This window comes from Puma concolor, chromosome B3 (assembly GCF_028749965.1).
Source record: "Puma concolor isolate L17-30 chromosome B3, mPumCon1.1.hap2, whole genome shotgun sequence".
Lineage (NCBI taxonomy): Eukaryota > Metazoa > Chordata > Mammalia > Carnivora > Felidae > Puma > Puma concolor.
The window spans coordinates 28,412,486-28,432,739 of record NC_141672.1 but is presented as its reverse complement, the minus strand read 5'-3'; the positions used below and the strand labels follow the sequence as shown (position 1 = coordinate 28,432,739).

Genomic DNA, 20,254 nt, shown 5'->3' with positions numbered 1-20,254 from the left:
GATAACCACACTTTGGTAAACACTGGCCAGAGGTAGGTTATGAGGGGAAGGCCTCTGCATCAACTTGAGATAGATCTTTGCCTTAGGGCTCTTGTCTTCCCTGAAAGAGGGAGAAAACAAGATTGAAGAGGTTTAGTCTGAAAGACCGGCCTAAAAGCTCTGACTCAGAAGAGGCTGACTCACTCAGGCCTCAGTCTGTCAATTCTTTTCCTTAAAGCATCTAAGGTCCCGCGCTTTCTCAGTGAAGTGGCTTATAGCTACCAATTACGAGCAATTGTCTCCTCTGAAGGCACCAATTCTAACAGCAATCCACTTGGGTACATACAACTGTGTGGTCTGGAGTAAAAGGAGTGAGTCAAGGAACTTAAATCTGTTTCTGGTCTAAAAATGCTTTATGATACTTGTCCTTTGTGCGTCCTAGTCTCTGGCTCTAAAATTAGCACCCACATTCTTCCCAGGCATAAGTGAGATGGATGAAGGTTCCAAGGGTAGTTTTGGTCAATTTTTAAAGTGCCTGGGACAGAAGAACTGCACCAATGCATGCTCTTCGGGCTCTTTAGGACCTCAATTAAGCAAGTCCCACAAAGCTATTTATATGCCTCATTTTTCTATTTCTCTCTCTCCTCTCTTCGACTGGAGGAGGAGTAAATATTGGAAAGGGGAGAACCTTATCTGAACAGGGAGAGACAAGCCCCATGTCAACTTCCTACCTCTCGGCCTTTGTCTGCCTTTGCCAGCAGGACCCGGAAGCTAAGGACAAAAACTTGTAGCTGTAGCTTGAAAAGAATTAATAGAAAGAGGATTCCATGGATGTGAAAGTCCTCCTGAATATGCCAAATAAACCAAGTTAGATAACTTACTCAATACGGTTTGTAAAGACACTTTTCCCACGGTTTATATCTTCCAATTTAGGCGGAGGGCAGGAGAGGCACAATTCTTGGAACTCAAATCAGGAACAGAAATTCCTAATTTAGCCTCAGAAGTCTCTGAAAAACACTCCACCAAGGAAAACTTAAGTGTAAAGTGATACCTCAAAGAAATAAATGCGGGTATGGGTAGGATCATACGTTTCACAGATGTGCTTCACAACCATTTCTCAAGGCAATCTGTTGGCTCAGTCTCTGGGTTAACGAAGGCTGCCAGTCCTGTGGCTCCATCATCGGGCTACGTGATTCTATAACATATGTAGAACTCAGGACATCAGAACTGTTTTTGCTATGTGGTACCAGATGGTGACGTAATTATCGTAAAGGCCCCATACTATCCACCTGTCCTCGCAAAAACTCCCTCTGCAGACATGCACCTAGTTGACACAAAGGACCTATTCTGAAATGTGGTTTGGAAGTGTTTTCTATCTGGCCTACTTTGCTTTGAATTATTCTTTCATTCACCCAACAGCTGTTCCAGGTTATTGTGCAATGGCTAAGCAATTATTATTAATAAAGAGCTTATAGTCTAAGCTTTCAGTCTTCTGCACAACACTCACACAATGGAGGGCAGCCTTTGAGCCTAACCACACTGGCAACAGTGATTGCTTGATGTTTATATTAAATACCAAGCTAAAGAGGAGACTTTCAGTAGTGTTTTTTCAGGCATGTTACATTTAGAATTAAGACCTGCCTAGAGAAGAAGGAAGCTGCTTAAAAGCTTGACAAGATTCCTAAAATTTGTAACTTCTATGCAAAACTCTGCAGTTTACTATAAAAGAGAGGTGATAAAATACCTTGAATAATAACGATACACTAATATAGCAGTAGCTAACTCCAACTCCAAACCATCTTTTTTTTTTTTTTTTTTGGCCAGGGTAGGGGTGGGTGGCAACCACCACTGCATATGCCTTACTTTTGTGGTAAATAAGAACAAGTTGTTTAGTCAGGCAAGTTGTGAGGGTGAAGTCAGGCCAAATTAGCTTCTTCAGATTGCTACCTGGGGCACGCTGGCTTACGGGCTCCAGTAAGCTCCATAGATTCAGGTATGTAAGATGCTTGGATCCTCCAGATTTTGATCAGGTTGCCTGAACTTTATGTTTCAACGCACAGGGTGCTCTCTGACAAATGGGCACGGGATGACAATGACCCAAGGGTCTGAAAGATCCTAAGCCATAGGATAGCCTCTTTTTTTCTTTATATGCCTGCAACTTCTGATACATTTAGAAGGGACACATACATGGAGTTACTGAGTGATGAATAAATGGAGAAAGAGAAGCAAGGGTTTGTTTGGTGAGATTATCTAGATTTTTGGTTTCCCAGACGTCCTTCTTTTCTGAGTCCACCTTGTTGCTATCTCAGTGCTGATAAGCAACTTCAGTTGAGAAAATGTGACAAGGCAGGACAGGTAACAGCAAACGCAGCAGTCAGTTCTCCTTGGTAGCCTGCTTTCGTAAAGGTTCTGATGGAACCGGGTGGCACTTCAGATGGAAAACAGGTAGAACGAGTCTGACTCTTTGTGCCAGAAACTGCTCTTCCCTTCATTTGGACTTGCTACCACTGGCTCCCACTTAAAGCTTCATCCAAGCACAGTTGTCCGCGCTCTCTAGGAGCTGACCACTGCATCTGTTCTCGCTTGGCATGGCTCCTCAGGCCCCTACACATCTCTAGAACTTGGTCTTGGGCCCCCTCCTGCTCTGCCCCTGTGTTGGCCGCCTTGTTTTTTTCCACTGTTAGGTTCAGATCCCATCTGTTCATTTGTGTCTGACCTTTTCTTTGCCTCACTCTGATGTCTGAGTGCTTGAACCTCTCCATTCTCAGCTGCTCATGGGGTTCCAGATCACCAGCTAGGTTCTGGACCTTTCCCTAGCCCTCTCCCGTCTCTTCCCTCCCTTCTAGCCTACACTCTAAGCTTTGCTTTAAGCTTTTCTGCGTCTAGCCCCTATTATCATCTATAGATTTTATTTCTGACAGAACTGTCATCTCCTCGTATCCCAGTAAAAACGACATAGCTATAACTCAGTGACCTCTAAACTAGAGGAAGTTACCACATTCCATCATCAGTTTCCTTGTCCTGACTAAAGCTAAGCTTCTTAAAGACATGCACCCTTATTTCAAATATAATTGTGATGAACGTTCCCCAAAAAGGCACTCTCTAGAATGGCTTCATCGCACATCGTATCTTTTTTTTTTTACTCTGAAGTTAGTGAAGTTAGTGAAGTCTCCACTAACCAGAATCTAATAAAGTTGAACCACTAAGTTTACAAACTGGTAAGTTCCTAATAAATTAAAAATATATGGCAAGCACAGGGTAACAATGGGAAGGAGTGTGCAACGTGAAGCCACCCAGATCTGGGTCTGAATTCTGGCTCTTTTAGCAAATGGGGTAACATCTCTGAGGCTTAGCAGTCTCACTGTTAAAGAGACATCGGCGGGGCGCCTGGGTGGCTGAGTCAGTTAAGCGTCTTGACTCTTGGTTTGGGCTCAGGTCATGATCTCACAGTTTGGTTCGTGAGTTCATGCCCCACTCTGCTGACTGGACACAGCCTGCTTGGGATTCTCTTTCTCCCTCTCTCTCTGTCCCTCCCCTACTGACGCTCTCGCTGGCTCTCTCTCTCAAATAAATAAGTAAAACTTAAAAAAAAAAGAGACATTAGCTTGCTAACAGAACTGTCGGAAGGCTAGTAATAATGTACACAAAACATTGGGTATATATAGTAGGCCCTTAGTAAATGGTAACATTCATTCTCGTGACTGGAGCCAGAAAACTTGTTTACCATTAGTCTGCCACTTAGTACCTGTGTGATCTTAGACAAATCACTTAATATATTTCAGCCTTTGTAAACTGGGGAGCATAACACCATCTTATCTGGTGGGTTGCCAAGAAAATTCAAGTAAGACATGCAAAAATCATGTTGTAAACCTTAAAGCACCACAAAGGTGTTAATGACTACTCTCATGTGTTAGAAAATTAAGTCTGTTTTTACTCTATGGCAAGTAAAGTTAAAAACAAACAGAATAAAACAAAATCCAAACAGGCAACAAATGTAATGTTAGATATTTTTGGCTAATAGGTTGGTTTTATGTTGATGCATGCAACTGAGTTTATAAATTATGAAAAAGGATAATTATCTCTTCCATTGCTTGAGTCAGGCTAGCCAGGAAGATTATTACATTATTTATGGAGAACTTTTTCTAATCTCTGCTATTCTCAAAAAAACGGTGGTCTGAGATTGTAGCAAAACATTTTGAAACTGCACCTCATCCTAATATAAGAAGTATCATAACACTTTTTTTAATCCCACAAATTGGTCTAACCTGAAAAATATTTTAAACTCCCAGGACAGCTGGCCTCTGTATAGCTCTGGAGAGTGGAGGCAGAGGTCCAGAGGCCACAACACCCCACTGGGTCTGGAGGCAGAGACCCTGACAGCCTTGCAAATCCCCTGAAAACACCCTCCTTTTGAAGGTCATGTCTCCCAGTCTATGAAACCGCTTATATGTATTAAGAAGAATAAAGGCCATTTTTAGACAGTGGTGCCTATTCTTCAGAGTTCCAATTATGTAATTCTACAAGGATCCCCTTGAAAACCAGTGAAGGCTTTTCCTGAACCTTCTCTGAGACACACACTAATGAATGCAATACTTCATTGCTCCTGTAAGATTCACTGCAGGGCTGCTGGCAAACAAAGTTTTCTTCCATGAGTACAAATGTGTTTCCTGTATTAAAAAATGAGAAAAATCATTCCATTGATACAAAGGCCAGTTTCAGCAGGCTGCAAAATACAAAAGTGGAAATTCTCACTGCAACGTCTTTCTCATTGTATGGGATCCCAGTTGCAACAAACATTACCAGCTGGGGTTTTTTGCTTTTCTTTTTGTCTTTCTATAAACCTTTAGTCTATTGAGTCTTATTAACCAGAAATCAAACATTCTAAAAAGGTAGAGGAAATACAGATTAAGGATGGCATAACAAGCATTTGCCACAAAGATCAGTCCTGGTCCCAAATGAAATTATGAGGCCATTAGATAGGCATACTGTAATAAAACTAAGATATAATTTGAAAGGGATCAAAAGAACTGCTGTCTCCTGAAAAACTGTAGAGAACAGGTCTGGTTAGGTTGAAAGAATAAATTCTGCATTTTGATATGAAACTTGCTCTCACATAAAGAGACACTTTTAAAGTACCAAAAAAAATCATAGTTTTACAAGTCCTAGTACTTTCACCATTTTCCCAGTTGGAGTATGAACAATATCAGATGCTGAATGAGATCTTGCAGGGGAAAGAAGACAACCAACCAGGACAGGAGTTTAATTGTCTCTATTCTATCCTTGTCCTTGTTTCTCTCCCTCTCTCTCTTTTTTTAATGTTTTATTTATTTTTGCAACACAGAGACAGAGTGTGAGCAGGGGAGGGGCAGAGAGAGGGGGAGACACAGAATCCGAAGCAGGCTCCAGGCTCTGAGCTGTCAGCACAGAGCCCAACTCGGGGCTCGAACTCACGAACTGAGAGTTCATGACCTGAGCCGAAGTTGGGACGCTTAACCGGCTGAGCCACCAGGTGCCCCTGTCCTTGTTTCTCTTTTATCAACAGTTTTTTAATCCCTAAAATAATCTAACTATAGGCCTGATGGAAGACTACAGGGGACATTTTTTATTGAGTGTAGAGAACTCTTTAAGTCTGAGATTTAGAATGTAAATTACAGCAGCAGCAGTGAGAGATCAAGAAGACGGGGGTGGGAGGGGACCAATGGAGCGGGGCTATGGGCTGTCTAGGAAGGCAGAATGGATCCCAGGGAGTTCAGCATAGGTAAATTACATCAATGCAAACTATGAGGCTGGAAAAAATTGCAAAGCCAAAACCAAGCAACCCCTCCTCCCACCTCCTGCCACCAAAACAAAACAAAATCAAACCCACAAATGAATCAATTAGTCATTAAATTTTATCTCTAAATAAGTTATAAAAAGTAGATATCATAGGGCAACCTCCTGAGTCCACAACTGCAGATGAATGAACTGTCTTTAGCTTGGAGGGATCATCTGCTCAAGACTGATTGATCACGTTGCTTGGAGACACTGGTGGCCTCAGACTCTGCTGGTACCTGCAGCCCATGCTATCTGCTCAGAGGCAGTTAGCATCCCTTTGGCTCCTTACAGATCAATAATTCTGTTCTCACGGTGGCTCACAAGGAGGCATGGATGCCCTCTGGCTTTGCCCTGTTTCACATCCTTCCGCTTTTCCAAAGAGATGCCAGGCCTGGGCCATTTTGCGAAGTTTAGCAAGATTGGGTTTAACCTGTGGGAAGAAAGAGAATAACTCCCATATGCAGCTTGAAAAGCCAAGTACCAAATAAAAATTTCCTAATTACGGCTATTCCAATCTGTTCGGATTTCTAATTTCTGGATTCAGAAAAGATTAGAGATTTCCTTAGGATAAGCGGGACTGCCAACTTTAAGTCTAGACTCCCATCTCTTCAGGAATGAGGGCAAAAGTTTGTTTTCATTGTCCTATGAAACAGTAAGATTTTAACGGAGTAAAGCCTATTGGATGCATCAGAAAACTCCATGCAAGGAAAGACTTTATAGCCCTTACAAGGAAAGGCAAGCAAAAGAAAAGATTTTGGAAAGCAGCAACACGGACATTCCTATTATGCTTTTGTGTTCTGTTTCATTTAAGATTATAACAAGAACAGAAAATGTCTTTAATTTAAACCACTCTGTGTCTTTATTGCATTATCCACATCATTGTTCCTGGACTGCTGAGTAATCAAGGCCAAACCATAATGTGAAAATCTCCTAAGCTTGGTTTCCTGCCGGATGATCCCCAAATCATAACTCTAGAGATCCTTAGAAATGGCTACCATTTCCAGCAAAAGCACCATCAAGAAACTGGCTGTTCAGGTTGTATTTGTTAGCAGTAAATTTGCTGTGTTTCTACCAACTTTCTGTAGCCCCAGAGAGACCTTCTACATCCTATCAAACCTAGAGCTAATAGGCAACAGATGTCCAGGATACATCAGTCTGTACATGTGTTAAGCTTAAAAAATACAAAGGCATCACGTGTGTAATCTGACAGTGCAGCCTGAGCTCCATGGTGAATTTGAGCTAGAAGATGAAGTGGTGAGATTTTATATAAATAAACTTTCAACGCATACTTTTCAAAACTCGGGTATTTTGGAAAGGATTAAGACAGGTTACATTTGGCTGATAGGAGTGGGAGAAGAAAGAGAAGATAAACCTTGCTCCTCTTCTCCTGTTAGTCATTACTGTACCTGCTTTTCCTGCTCCAAGTGGTCTATGTCAGCCAGCGGCAGCATAGAAGGTCTCCCGTGAGCACACTGGAATGGCAGCTGGCACCACGACAGGGCTTCAATAAGGCGATAGCTCTCCTCCGAGCTCAGGCCATCATTAAACTTGATGGCCCCTACACGAAAGACAGAAACAAGGTTATGGTGTGTATAGTAGGAAAACAGTGCTGACCCTGGGCCAGCGCCAGATATCTGGGAAAAGTAAAATGTGTCTTAGGCTTCTTTCATGTGACCAATACTGCTTGAAATGGGCACTTATCGACACGTGGATGAAACTAAGGGTTCATGATGCACCTGTGTCTCAGCTCTTCCTTATGGAGTCATGGTCTTTCTAATCCCTAGGGGAGGCATTCCTTCACTTGTTGGGATTCTGCTTTCAGAGTTTTTCTCAAAGAGACAAGGGCAACATTTTGCTTACTTCTTACAGATTGTAAAATCAAGATCATCTTTTAGCCAGTCTATCACAAAGATCTCTACTTATTGTTTTTCCCACAATGTCCATTTTATTTGCTTTTTTCTATTTCCATAATAATCTTCCTGCTTTTATGCAGACATTGATACATTAATTCACTCGGTCAACAAATATTTGTAAGTATGTACTTTGTGCAGCAGGAGCTATGTCAGGCAGTGAATGAGACAGATGGTCTCTGCCTTTAGGGGGCTTATGATCCAGTGGGTCCAACAGGCGAGACAAACATGAAACAAATAATTATACAATAATTATAAGTTTTTCTTGTAGGCTTCTATTCTTTCTTACCAGCCTAATTTCTTGGTATCCTTTGCTGCTCCTCATATAACTAATTTCTTTCTGCCTTTCGATCTGTGCATAGGCTATTTCTACCCCTTGTGGCAAACCTTCTCTTCCATCCTATGAATCCATGTCCCTCAGTTTGTTCAAGGCTTGACTTACAATGCATCGCCTCTATCAGTTACCGCTCCACTCATCCGTGTCAGTCTGAATTATGGTCAAATGTATGTGTTGGTGTTTTGCTTTGTAAAAGCAATTTTTTAGTGTTCACTCTTAGTGTATTCAGTTTCTTGATCTAAACTGTACCCTCCATGGGGCACCTGGGTGGCTCAGTCAGTCAAGCGTCTGACTCTTGATTTTGGATCAGGTCATGATCTCACGGTTTGTGAGACTGAGCCCCATGTCGGGCTCCACACTGACAGCTCGTGCTCTCTCTCTCTCTCAAAATAAATAAACTTTAAAAAATAAATAATAAACTGTACCCTCCAAGAAGTGAGTAGTAAATGTGCCTTCTATCTCTTTCATAACTTCTGTACTCCTGCCGGGGCTTAGCATACAGAAGCACTCATTATCTGGTGTGCTGAGTCTTACCGTGGCAAGCTTGGGATGCCAACACCTTCTGGACAGTCAGTGGCAAAGTCCCTTGGATGCCTCCTGTGGTCTGGAGTAGCTAATGCATAAACACATTCTTCATTAAGAAAATGAAGGGAAAAGGAAATGCGACAATAGAGCCTTTTGTGAGTGGTGCCTCTGTGTGAAACCCCAAAATAAGAGGCTTACCTCCACTTGTTCTCGAATAAATTCCTACAAAGCAGAAAGGAAAACAGGCATTAATCCATTGTTGTAACTCTTCTTTTATAGTTTAAAAATACACTTCCTGGGGCGCCTGGGTGGCTCAGTCAGTTGAGTGTCTGACTCTTGATTTTGGCTCAGGTCATGATCTTGTGGTAGTGGGATTGAGCCCTGTGTCCGGTTCAGTGCTGACAGCATGGAGCCTGCTTGGGATTCTCTCTCTCCCCCTCTCTCTCAGCCCCTCTTCCTCCTTCTCTCTCTCTCTCTTTCTCTCAAAATAAATAAAGGAATATTAAAAAAAAAAATACACCTCATAAAGGAGAGAGTTCCAGCAATATAGCACTTAGGTGCAAATAATTTATTTGTTGTGAGGCACTCTGAATATGAAATACCAAGACAATTTAATAGAACTCCTACTGAAGAGAGAATATATTTAGCTACTGAAGCTTCCTCCAGAGACAGCTCATAACTCATGAAGTTATGTAACTGCTGAGAGCAGCTTTGATGATTCCAGAGTCTAACTCTCAGGGAGGCTTTTCACTAAGAGGCTGCGTGTATTTATGATGTTAGCCAGAGCAAGTGTAATGCTACACACAAACGGAATAAATACACAACGATCATCAACACAATGGAGCACTGAGTGGGACATTCGCTCAGATATATAGTAAACATAAGTAGTCACTTTAGTTCCCACAGCATTTTTTTTTTTTTTTTGACAATTCCATTCGGGGTCGAAAAGCTTATTTTGGGGGGCATTTTGTTGAGTTTCTCCTCACTAGTATATTTCTGTCCCTCAAGTAGCCTTTTCAATAGTTATCCCTGCAGATGTTAATATTTACAAAAGGACTTCGGAGAAATTTAAAGCAGACACTATTTTTCATGCTACCAATTTGTTTAACCTCTGGAGCTAAAAAAAACTGTTTTGCGATACAGCACATTTAATAATTTCTTTATAAGAAAACCCAAGATTTTTTTACTCCTAGAATTGGCTATGTATAAATCACCTTCCTAAGATTACAAAATGGTAGATCTTCTTGTTAAACCAGACTCAGAAAATTCTCCCCTTTCCTCAAAGACACCCTAGTCCACCATGCTTACAAATGAGCACAGTTACCAAGCACTGGGTGGTAGATACCATATATTTTTTAAAAGCTGCATACGTTCCCAAACAAACCTACACAGAAAGATGTTTCATAATACCTGACCCATTAAAAAGCTTAGTGTGGACAGAGATCAAACCTAACCTCTTTGCCATTCTCTGTTGTGCTTGGTCATCTGGGACTTGTGACACATCATTTTTTAAGCCTGGTGAAGGGGAGAAAGATCGTATCTCTGTTCATGTCACATTTCAATTGTTCAATTAATACCAGACAACTTAATATTAAAAAGGCACACTCATCAGGCTAAAGGACAGAACTTTATAGAAAATATTTGTGATCTTTCAACTGTCAGGATCCAAGCAGCTACTCCTTTTCAAGAGACCAAAACTGTTCCAGCTTCTTCCAGAATTTACAAATCTCTCCTGAGCAGTGTGACTTAACATAGTCAAGATTTTCTGAAGCCATAAGCTGTATTTCAATGTGAAGTAAAATCCTTACCAGCAGTCTTTGAAGTCTCTTTGGGAAAAGTTGTTATTATAATTTTCTGGTTAAATACTTAGGGATTGAATTACAATAAAAGATTCTAACAGATTTTATCTTTTGGATTTAAGACAGTTTGGAGGAGGAGCTCTGGAGAAAAAAGGCTGTGTTGGGAAAAAGAGCACTGCTGAAAGCAAAGCAAAGGCTGTCTGATCAGAGAGCAATTCTGGAAGGGCCAAACTCATGATGGTCCAAGCACTGGCACTATTAACTGCCTTTCCCTCTCAAATGTCTTCTCACCCTTAGCCTACAGACATGCTTAAGTCTCTCCCATCTGAAAACACACCAAAATCTTTCTTCTACCCCGTGTCCTGCCCCACACTGCAGACCACCTTTAGCTCTCACCCTCTCTCTCTTCTTCTGAAAACTCTTGAAAGAGCAGGCCACTTAGCTCTACCTCTTCTCCCTCCACTCCCTCCCTGACCCATAGCAACCCGCGTTGGGCGCCCCCGCCCCCACCCCTAGGAGCAGACGCCACCATGAAACACCGTCCTCATGATAGCCAAATCCAACTTTTCAGGCTTGATGGCTATTGCTGACCATTCCCTTCTTGCTTAAAACTTTCATTGGTTTTAGTAATATTACTTTTTCCTGATTTTCTTCCTCTCTCTGACTAAATATTTTCAATCATCCTTTACAGTTTCTTCTTTTCAGCAGCAGCTTTCCAGACCGCTGCCAAAATATATGCACCCTGAATGCTGGTGTGCCACCAACTCCACCCTTTGCTCTCCTCTCTTTTTATTCTTCATATTCTTCCTCGGCAGTCACACTTCCTCTAGGCTCTTCTCCAGCTTCTGATGTTATAAAAATATATATACTATTAACTACTCAAACATACATACAGCCCAGGTTTCTCTCCCAAGCACAGATGTGTAAGCCTGCCTATCCACTAGACATCCCCATGTGATGGCACATTCAATGCATCTAAACCCAGGCTCATAATCTAACTCCCCAGGCAGGTATACCCCTCCTCCTCTACTTCCTTTTTCTGTTGATGGCATTACCATCCTTCCAGTCATCCACGCTAGAACCTTCAGAATCCTATCTTATCTTTTCTCCTTTAATCCCTTTTATACTTTCTATTATTGTTCACCAAGTCCTCTTAGTTCTACTTTCCAACTTATGTTTCAAGTATGTCTCTCCTTTCAATTCCCAATGCTGTTGACTTAGGTCCTCATCCTTTCCTATTTGAACCAGTGCAATCAATAGCTTCTCAACTGTGCTCCCTGCCTCAAACATTTCCCATATCTATGTAGCATACAATTTATCTACTAAATCTATCTTCTAATTTTTATTTTTAGATATGACTAAAGTAACTCAGACTTCTGGGAAAATTGTAGACTTACTTCATGTGGATTTACCTGTGCTCCAAACAGAAAGAGTTAGAGATGAATAAGGAGTAGAAACCACAATGAATTAAATAGGACACCATGAAAAAAGAACAGACAGATATGAGAAAAAACCTAACCGATATTCTGGATGTAAAACATGTAGTCATGGAAATAAAAAGCTCAGTGGATCAGGTAAACATCTGGTTAAATAGTAGGTGAAGAGAGAATTCAACTCACTGGAAGATAATGTATCACAAAGGGGTAAAACAATGGGAAATACAACAGAGAAGTTAAAAAGGTAGGTCCAGTAGACATCTGACAGGATTTCTAGGAAACGAGAGAGGATGGCAGAAGAGCAGTGCTTGAAGTGACAATAACTGTACATTTTCCAAGTGGAAGAAGCATGATGAATGTGAAGAAGGAAATGAAAACAAAGATACATCATAGGGAAACTGCAGAACACCAAAGACAGAGAAAATCTTAAAAGCCACCAGAGAGAAAATCAGATTACCTACAAAGTAATGATAACTACATTGACAATGGACTTCAATGGCATAGAGAACGTCAAAGTTCTCAAAACACTGAGGGATGACTGACAATGTGGAAATTCCCTGCTTAGCTCGACAATCATGCAATTGTGAAGGCAAAATAAAGACATTTTCAAAGATGGTTTATCATTTACGGACTCTTAATAAAAGAACATTTAAAAGCTTTCAGCAAAAAGAAAGCTGAACACAGAATGAATAATCGGATGAAAGGAGCAACACTGAACAAAGACACTGGTAAATATTTTCATTAATCTAAATAAACATTGACTCTATAAAATTAATGACTACCAGGGAGATTAAAACAGGTCGAGTTGGAGTGCCTGAGTGGCTCAGTCCAACTTAGGTTCAGGTCATGATCTTGTGGTCCGTGAGTTCGAGCCCCGCGTTAGGCTCTGTGCTGAAGCTCAGAGCCTAGAGCCTGGAGCCTGCTTTGGATTCTGTGTCTCCCTCTCTCTCTGCCCCTCCCCTGCCCACACTCTGTCTCTCTCTCTCTTAAAAATAAACATTAATGGGGCGCCTGGGTGGCGCAGTCGGTTAAGCATCCGACTTCAGCCAGGTCACGATCTCGCGGTCCGTGAGTTCGAGCCCCGCGTCGGGCTCTGGGCTGATGGCTCAGAGCCTGGAGCCTGTTTCCGATTCTGTGTCTCCCTCTCTCTCTGCCTCTCGCCCGTTCATGCTCTGTCTCTCTCTGTCCCAAAAATAAATAAACGTTGGAAAAAAAAAATAAAATAAACATTAAAACAAAAAATTTAAAAAAAAAAAGGTCAAGTTAAAATACTGAGCAACAACATGGAAGATGGGAGGGGAATGCTGGAAGATAAAGGGTTGTAAGGCTTTTGTACAGTTTAGGAAGAGAATAGAGAAGCAAATTACCTTAAACTTTGTTAAGGCTAAAATTCAAGGCTAATCTGAAGTAATACAAATGGAATATGTAACAACTTAAAGAAAATTTTTTTTAACATTTATTCATTTTTGAGAGACAGAGACAGAGCACGAGTGGGGAAGGGGCAGTGAGAGAGAGAGACACAGAATCCAAAGCAGGCTCCAGGCTCTGAGCTGTCAGCACAGAGCCCGATGTGGGGCTCGAACTCACAAAGCCATGAGATCATGACCTAAGCCAAAGTTGGATGCTTAACCGACTGAGCCATCCAGGTGACCATGGAATATGTAACTTCTACACTAGCAGAGGAAAACAAGGAGAAATAAAGAAAACTCTAATAGAAAAACAGAAAGGAGCAAAGAAAAGGCAACAAAGACAAAATAAACTGTTTATTGTTAAAAAAAAAAAAAGCAAAACACATAAGTAAAGAAGTTCTAGTTCTCTTCAACACCTCCAATGTCGTATCCCAAAAGCAGTTTTCCAGACATTTACCAAAACACAAATGTAGAGGGTGAAATGAAAACTACTCAGCAGAATATGCTAAATTCCTTTATGATTTTGTATTGATGACCTATCTAGCCTCATCTAGCTCACCACTACGTATATATCTTAATTCGAGCCATATATACTGGTAGTTCCCTAAACACAGGATCTGCTCCAAGTCTCTGATACCTGTTGTTCTGTCTAGAACGCCCTTCTTCTCTCTTCTGCACTCAGCAGGCTCCTACTGTTCTACCAGATTTTTCCTAAGGCAAAAATTAGCTTTTCTGTGACAGTTTCCTTGAACTCCACCCCCCTGGGCATAGTAATCATTTTGTATTTCCATAGCACTTTGAACATCCCTCTAACTGGCCAAATTTCATTGTATTTGTAATTATTTAGATGTCCTTCTTCACCTTGGGCTAATTCATCTTTTAATTTCTAGCACCTGGTACACAGCAGGTATTGATACTTGCTGGATGAAAGATGAACACAGAATTTCTAAAGAAAACAGGAGGTTACCCCCAGTTAGCAATTTCCTCAACATCTGAAGCAGTCTTACCTCCACAATACTCTTGGTCACAGGAGATCTTCCTCTTCGAAGTTCATTGGCTTCTCTTTGTACAAAACAGAGTGGTACTTTTCCTACAAGGACCAGAGAATCACTATTGTCTGGAAATATAATTTCAAGGCCCAGATCTTCCAGATTTTTGTGGTAGCACCTAAAGAGAGAGCCTCAATTACAAAACTATTACTTCATTCGCATTTCAGCACCAGTCCCAAGCACTGGAGGCTTTCTCACAAGATGCCACAAATTTTAAAAATTGTACTGCTTTTCTCATACATTTGTTTAGGATTTTATTATCAAATTTCCTGTTTGAATTACAGTAACTTGCATTTTTTTTCTCTTTTCCATTAAGAGAATCAATTTGTTTCTAAGTCTTGTTCCTAAGTTTTTATTCTTCACCGAGGAACTGCTAACTTCTCGCTGCTGGCACTTCAAGGAGTTTGGCACAAATAGAAGGGCTGAGAATGTTTTGAATCAGCATTAAAGCAGGGAGGTAATTTACAGCCCTAGGAACTGAGAAGTCCTGATTAACTGGATGTAAATAAATGGCTCTGCCTCTACTACACATCATGCCCCAGGGAAAAAGATTTATTGGCAGTAGCATATTCCCAAACCTGACATGAATTCAGAGACAATTCTTTATTTCCAATAATTTGTGCCACCCAAAAGTGGGAAAACGTCCTATCTTATGACTCACCATATGATTTGCCCCTTCCTTGCGGCCCAGTGTTTTACTTTCTTCCCAGTATGATTATGGTAATGAAAACTAAGAATCTAGAATGCACCGAGGCAAAGCAGAATGGAAGCAATTACTGCAGTAACTTTGCTTTCAGAAACAGCACAGCATAAACACGGACTTTTCCAAGAAATGGTAAGAGGATTCTAAGCCAACTGCTGGAAAAAATTATCAAGGAAACTCTATCCTATACTCAACAGCTGTGATATAGTGGAAAGAACAGCATTTGAAGTCAGAAGACCCGCATCTGAAAGCCTGCTACACCATTCAAGAGTTGTTATGACCTTGAACAAGTCATGTAACCTCTCTTGGCCTCAGGGTCTCATCTGAAAAAAGGAACAACAGGTATGCCTGTACTGCACAGAATTACTGTGAGAGTTTATACTATAGATATCACGTCCTCATGGTAGTACTAACCGTAAGAGTCTGCTTTGTTCTTCTGTCACTGTTATCTCTAGTGGAGGGCTTACAATGGAAGACAGTAATTTTTTCCGACCAGAGCCTTGTGGCTGTTGCTTCTCATAGGAATCTATTGGAAAAGAAACGAATGGGTTCAGAGTAGGAAACGAAGTCTTCTAGACTTCAAAAAGAGCATGAGAAGGCACAGCCATGTTAACTATTATTGTGCTCAGCAGTGTGTTCAAACCGGTTTAGGCTTTGAGTTTCCATTATTATAGTCAAACGAGTAAGTATCCAGACCATTTATTCATTTCAGCAGTATTTCCAAAGTAAGATGTATAAGACTTCAGTCTTACATTCAAATGAATAATGCAATGTTCCTGTAGATAGTCAATAAATGTGATTTTAATAATGGGGTGAATAATGTTGATTACTTAAGAAATAAAATTGGTTTACTATACAATCCTGTGGTTCAAGAAAGTTTCCCATTCCTTCAGAAAGGTTTCCCAGTCTCTGAAGAGAATTTGTCAGTACTGTTCTCAAATGAATGGTCTCAAGCCTATAGCCAGTTTTTCTAACACTGCTTTTACCATATCTTTCTCAACAATTAGGTCTTCATTTCATACGGAAAAGTGAACATGGAAGTAATGTCATTGCCATTCTAGCCCATGAACTATCTCCTTAGGTCCTCACCTACCTCTTTGACATAGTTTTCCATTATTTGACCATAGGGGTAAAGATTTTCCTGGGATTTTACCACTTGGAGAACACTGCCTCATGATAAGAAAAGAGCATAGCAAAGATTAAAAAGCACATATTGGCTTTGGAAGGCAGCTCTGCTCACCACTATACCACCAACGCTGCACGGCAAAAAACACATATTGGCTTTGGAAAAGCATATAACAAATTAGTGATACTGGTTGTCTCTGGGGAGAGAAACTAGGTGGGATGGGGAACAAGGGTAAAAAGGAGACTTGATCATATTCCATTTTGTACCTTTCAGACTTGAACTCATACCACCTATTCCAAAACAAATTTTAAAGTACAAACAATATATTGGGCCTTCTGAGCTGGTGGTGGTCTCTGCCTGACGAACTGTGAAGAAGGTATACCAAGATCATATGGGCACACAGAGGGGCGTATCTTTGTGATGGATGTCACGATAAAGTAGCCTAATCCTTAGGTACCCAGCCCTTAGGGTTGATGACAAATGTATGGCAAATATGTCTTTGACCATGTAAGACCACCAAATTCGAATCTGTAAAGTGAATCACTATATTCTTTCAGTTAAACAAGAAGCCAAACCAGAAGGCTTCAGATTACTTTTTTTAAACATACAATTCATCTTTCCTCACGACAGCCACAGTTAGAAAAACTCTTTCAGTATACTAATTGTGCAGGGCAGTTTCACATATTTTCTAGTTCCAAACAGATCCTTACCAACAATCAGCTGCTCTAAACGGACACGCTCATGGGCGGCATGCTGATCCACTAAGACTAGCAGGTTTCCACCTAGAACACGAGCAAGGATTACTGGAGTATCAAATTCTCAGATCAAGATTAAAATAATCATGTTGTGTGGAGGGAAAAAAAGGTTAATTCAAACTAGCTAATGACATAAGCATAAGAAAGACATACATACTTAGTATGTATCTTTCATTTCTTAAAAAATTGAAATTATGGGGAAAACTATAAATTTATCCCTAATGAGAAACTTTTGAATACATTGGTATTTCATTTACAAAACAAGGTTAAAGCCCTATATTCCTAATGTTTAAATACTGATTTTGCTTTATTAATTCAGGTTGATACAATGAAGGCCCTTAAACACATTATCAAAATCTGCTGACTTTGATTTGCAAGCTACTCTGGAGCCCACAGAGAATGTAATTCTAGTACACTTTTTATTTCCAGAGAGTACACTTTTAATAAATGACAGATGTGATTCACTTTAAGAAACATTATAACCAAACATATAAATTCAATTTGTTGATTTACATTATATAATAATTATGTATTTTAAATTTAAGTGTAATTAGAATTTTTTTTAAAGACAGGCTGCTTCTGGCCAATTTAAACTTTTCTCACAAACCATTTACATATTAAAAAGGTGCGGGCCAGATGCAGTCCATTTAAAAAAAATTTTTCTTTTTTTAATATGTATTTATTTTTGAGAGAGAGAAACAAAGTGCAAGTGGGGTAGGAGCAGAGAGAGAGAGGGAGACACAGAATCAGAAACAGAGTCCAGGCTCCCAACTGTCAGCACAGAGCCCAATGCAGGGCTCAACTCGGGAATGGAGAGATCATGGCCTCAGCCGAGGTCGGGTGCTTAATCAACTGAGCCACCCAGGTACCCCAGATCTAGTCTACTTTAGATCAGAGGTCAGCAAATTTTTCTGTGAAGGGCCAGATAGTAAATATTTTAGGCTTTTTAGGACATATAGTTTGTCACAACTACTCACTATTCCTTTTGAACCAAAGCAGCCATAGACAGTATGTGAACATTGTAGCTGTGTTCCAACAAAACTTTATTTATGGATACTGAAATATTAATTTCATATAATTTTAATGTGTCAAGAAATAATATTCTTCTTTTGCTTTTTCAATCATTTAGAACTGTAAAAACCATTCTCACCTCCCTGGGTGCACAAAAGCAGGTGATGGTTGGATTTGACCCACAGCCACAGCTTGCCTTGTTTTAGACCCAGGTTTCTCAAACTTTGATGGGCATACAGATCGCCTGTGGATCTTAGTAAAGTGCAGATTCTGATTCAGTAGGTTACAGATGACACACGAGATTCTGCAATTTTAACAAACTCCCAACTGATGCTATTTACAGACCACGCATTTGAGTAGAAAGGCTTTGGACTCTCAAGTACAAGAAAGAAGGCAGAATGTCCTGACCCAAAAAACCAAACCTACAGGGAAATCCCTTTCTCGTTGACAGGAGGACTGATTCTCAATTACATTAGTACATCTTTTTATCTTGTCATTTTATTAATCTGGTCCAAAGGTTGAGGTCTATTGCTATCAGTTGTTTTGAAATAAAAGCTCTCCTCCTGAATTTGATCAAAATAGATAATACCTGTTTTTTCCATTTCTACTAAAGGATATAATGTTTTTATGACACCATCAAATTCATGGCATGAGAGCTTAAGACTTCAGGAAAAAAAAGGAACTAATTTTTCTGACAGTATGTTCAACCACAGGAATAGGCCCCAAAATACTGAATTTTAAATTCCTTTGAGGATAGGAGGAGTTGCAGCTGGTTGTGATGAATACTGAACATCCTGTATTGGGCAAAACAATGGAATAAATAATAAATTGTGAGGGAGTAACCTCAAACTTGAAATTGGAGTCAGTGTGAATTACCAAGAGTCAGGAACCCTAAGAAATCAATCCTGTACGTGATGGTGGCAGAATGATTCATAGTCTATATAGGGCTCACAACATTTTCTATTCCTTGAATGAAGCAGAATATATGAAAGTAATTTAATCACATCAGAAGCTGTATTTTTGATATTCTAACACAATAGAAGTTTCATAAGGGCAAGGGATTCTTTTTTCCCTTTATTTATTTTCATTTATTTCTTTATTTTAGAGAGACAGTATGAGCAGGGGAGAGGGGCAGAAGACAGAGAGACAAAGAGAGAGACAGAGACAGAGAGAGAGAGGGAGAATCTTAAGCAGGTGCCATGCTCAGTGTGGAGCCCAATGCAGGGCTCAAGCCCACAACCCTGGAATCATGACCTAAGCTGAAATCAAGAGTTGGACGTTCAACCGACTGAGCCACCCAGGTGTCAAGGGCAAGGAATTTTATCTGTTGTACTCCCAGCATGTATAATGGTACCAGGCACATAATAGGTACTCAAATATTTACAGAATAAATGAACGAATCCTTTTCTTTGGGGTATCATAACTGAACAATTGTATTTTATCATAGGTGGAAACATGCAATACAAAATGCCAATATATGGCATTAATGTCACCTTAATTTAAAAACAGTAATAGGGGCTCCTGGGGGGCTCAGTTCTCTAAGTGTCCGGCTGATCTCAGCTCAGGCTTTGATTTCAGGGTCATGAGTTCAAGCCCTGTGTTGGGCGCTGTGCTCAGTGTGAAGCCTACTTAAAAAAAAAAAAAAGTTTTAAAACAATAATATATTTGTCAATTACAAAATTATGTGCACATATTAAAATAAGTCGATTATAGGAACAGGTTGCTTTTAGTACTAATGAGTGACAATAAAAGCACTTACATTTTTATTTAAAAAATGTATTTATCTAAGAGTACTCTTTGGTGGCATCTGACTAAAGTTGACTATTGAACAACATGGGTGTGAATGGCACAGGTCCACTTATGTGTACATTTTTTTCGATAAATACAGTACAGTACTGGGATGCTTGGGTGACTCTGTTGGTTAAGAGTCCAACTTCACCTCAGGTCATGATCTCACAGTTCGTGAGTTCGAGCCCCGCATCGGGCTCTGTGCTGACAGCTCGGAGCTTGGCGCTTGCTTCAGATTCTGTGTCTCCCTCTCTCTCTGCCCCTCCCCACTCATGCTCTGCCTCTGTCTCAAAAATAAATAAAACATTAAAAAAGACCAGTACAGTACTGTAATGTATTTTCTCTTCTTTAGATTTTCTTAGTAACCCCATCCTAGGTGCCATTAGTAGAGATTTTGGTATTAAACAACAAAGAATTCTAGGTCATCAAAACCTTAGAAAAAAAATCTATTCATTTTTCCAAAACAAACTACTAGAATTTGACTTTCACTGAATCCATATTTATGACAATTCTGACCTATTATGACATTTACTAAATAAATCTACAATGTAAGCAAGGTAAAAGGGAATATTTTGAAATACAAAGAGAATAAGCTGCTTTCAAACTTTAGAAG

The 20,254-nt window shown here is 40.2% G+C and overlaps 1 protein-coding gene across 5 annotated transcripts in view; it reads right to left on the bottom strand.

Annotated features, from left to right (window-relative positions):
* Nucleotides 1-5,852: 5,852 nt before the first annotated feature.
* The window catches only part of MLH3 (mutL homolog 3), a 27,545-nt gene continuing 13,143 nt past the window's right edge, over nucleotides 5,853-20,254 (bottom strand). For 4 of the 5 annotated variants that reach the window (XM_025918566.2, XM_086709251.1, XM_025918568.2 and 1 more), the window contains 7 exons: nucleotides 16,798-16,869; nucleotides 15,376-15,487; nucleotides 14,217-14,376; nucleotides 8,764-8,787; nucleotides 8,575-8,653; nucleotides 7,200-7,351; nucleotides 5,853-6,223 (listed from right to left, as the gene is read on the bottom strand). In XM_025918566.2, the coding sequence (XP_025774351.1) occupies nucleotides 6,101-6,223; nucleotides 7,200-7,351; nucleotides 8,575-8,653; nucleotides 8,764-8,787; nucleotides 14,217-14,376; nucleotides 15,376-15,487; nucleotides 16,798-16,869 (722 nt within the window). In that variant the 3' untranslated portion in view covers nucleotides 5,853-6,100. Of the gene's footprint in view, nucleotides 6,224-7,199; nucleotides 7,352-8,574; nucleotides 8,654-8,763; nucleotides 8,788-14,216; nucleotides 14,377-15,375; nucleotides 15,488-16,797; nucleotides 16,870-20,254 lie in introns of those variants that run through there. The other variant, XM_086709252.1, reaches the window with a different exon arrangement.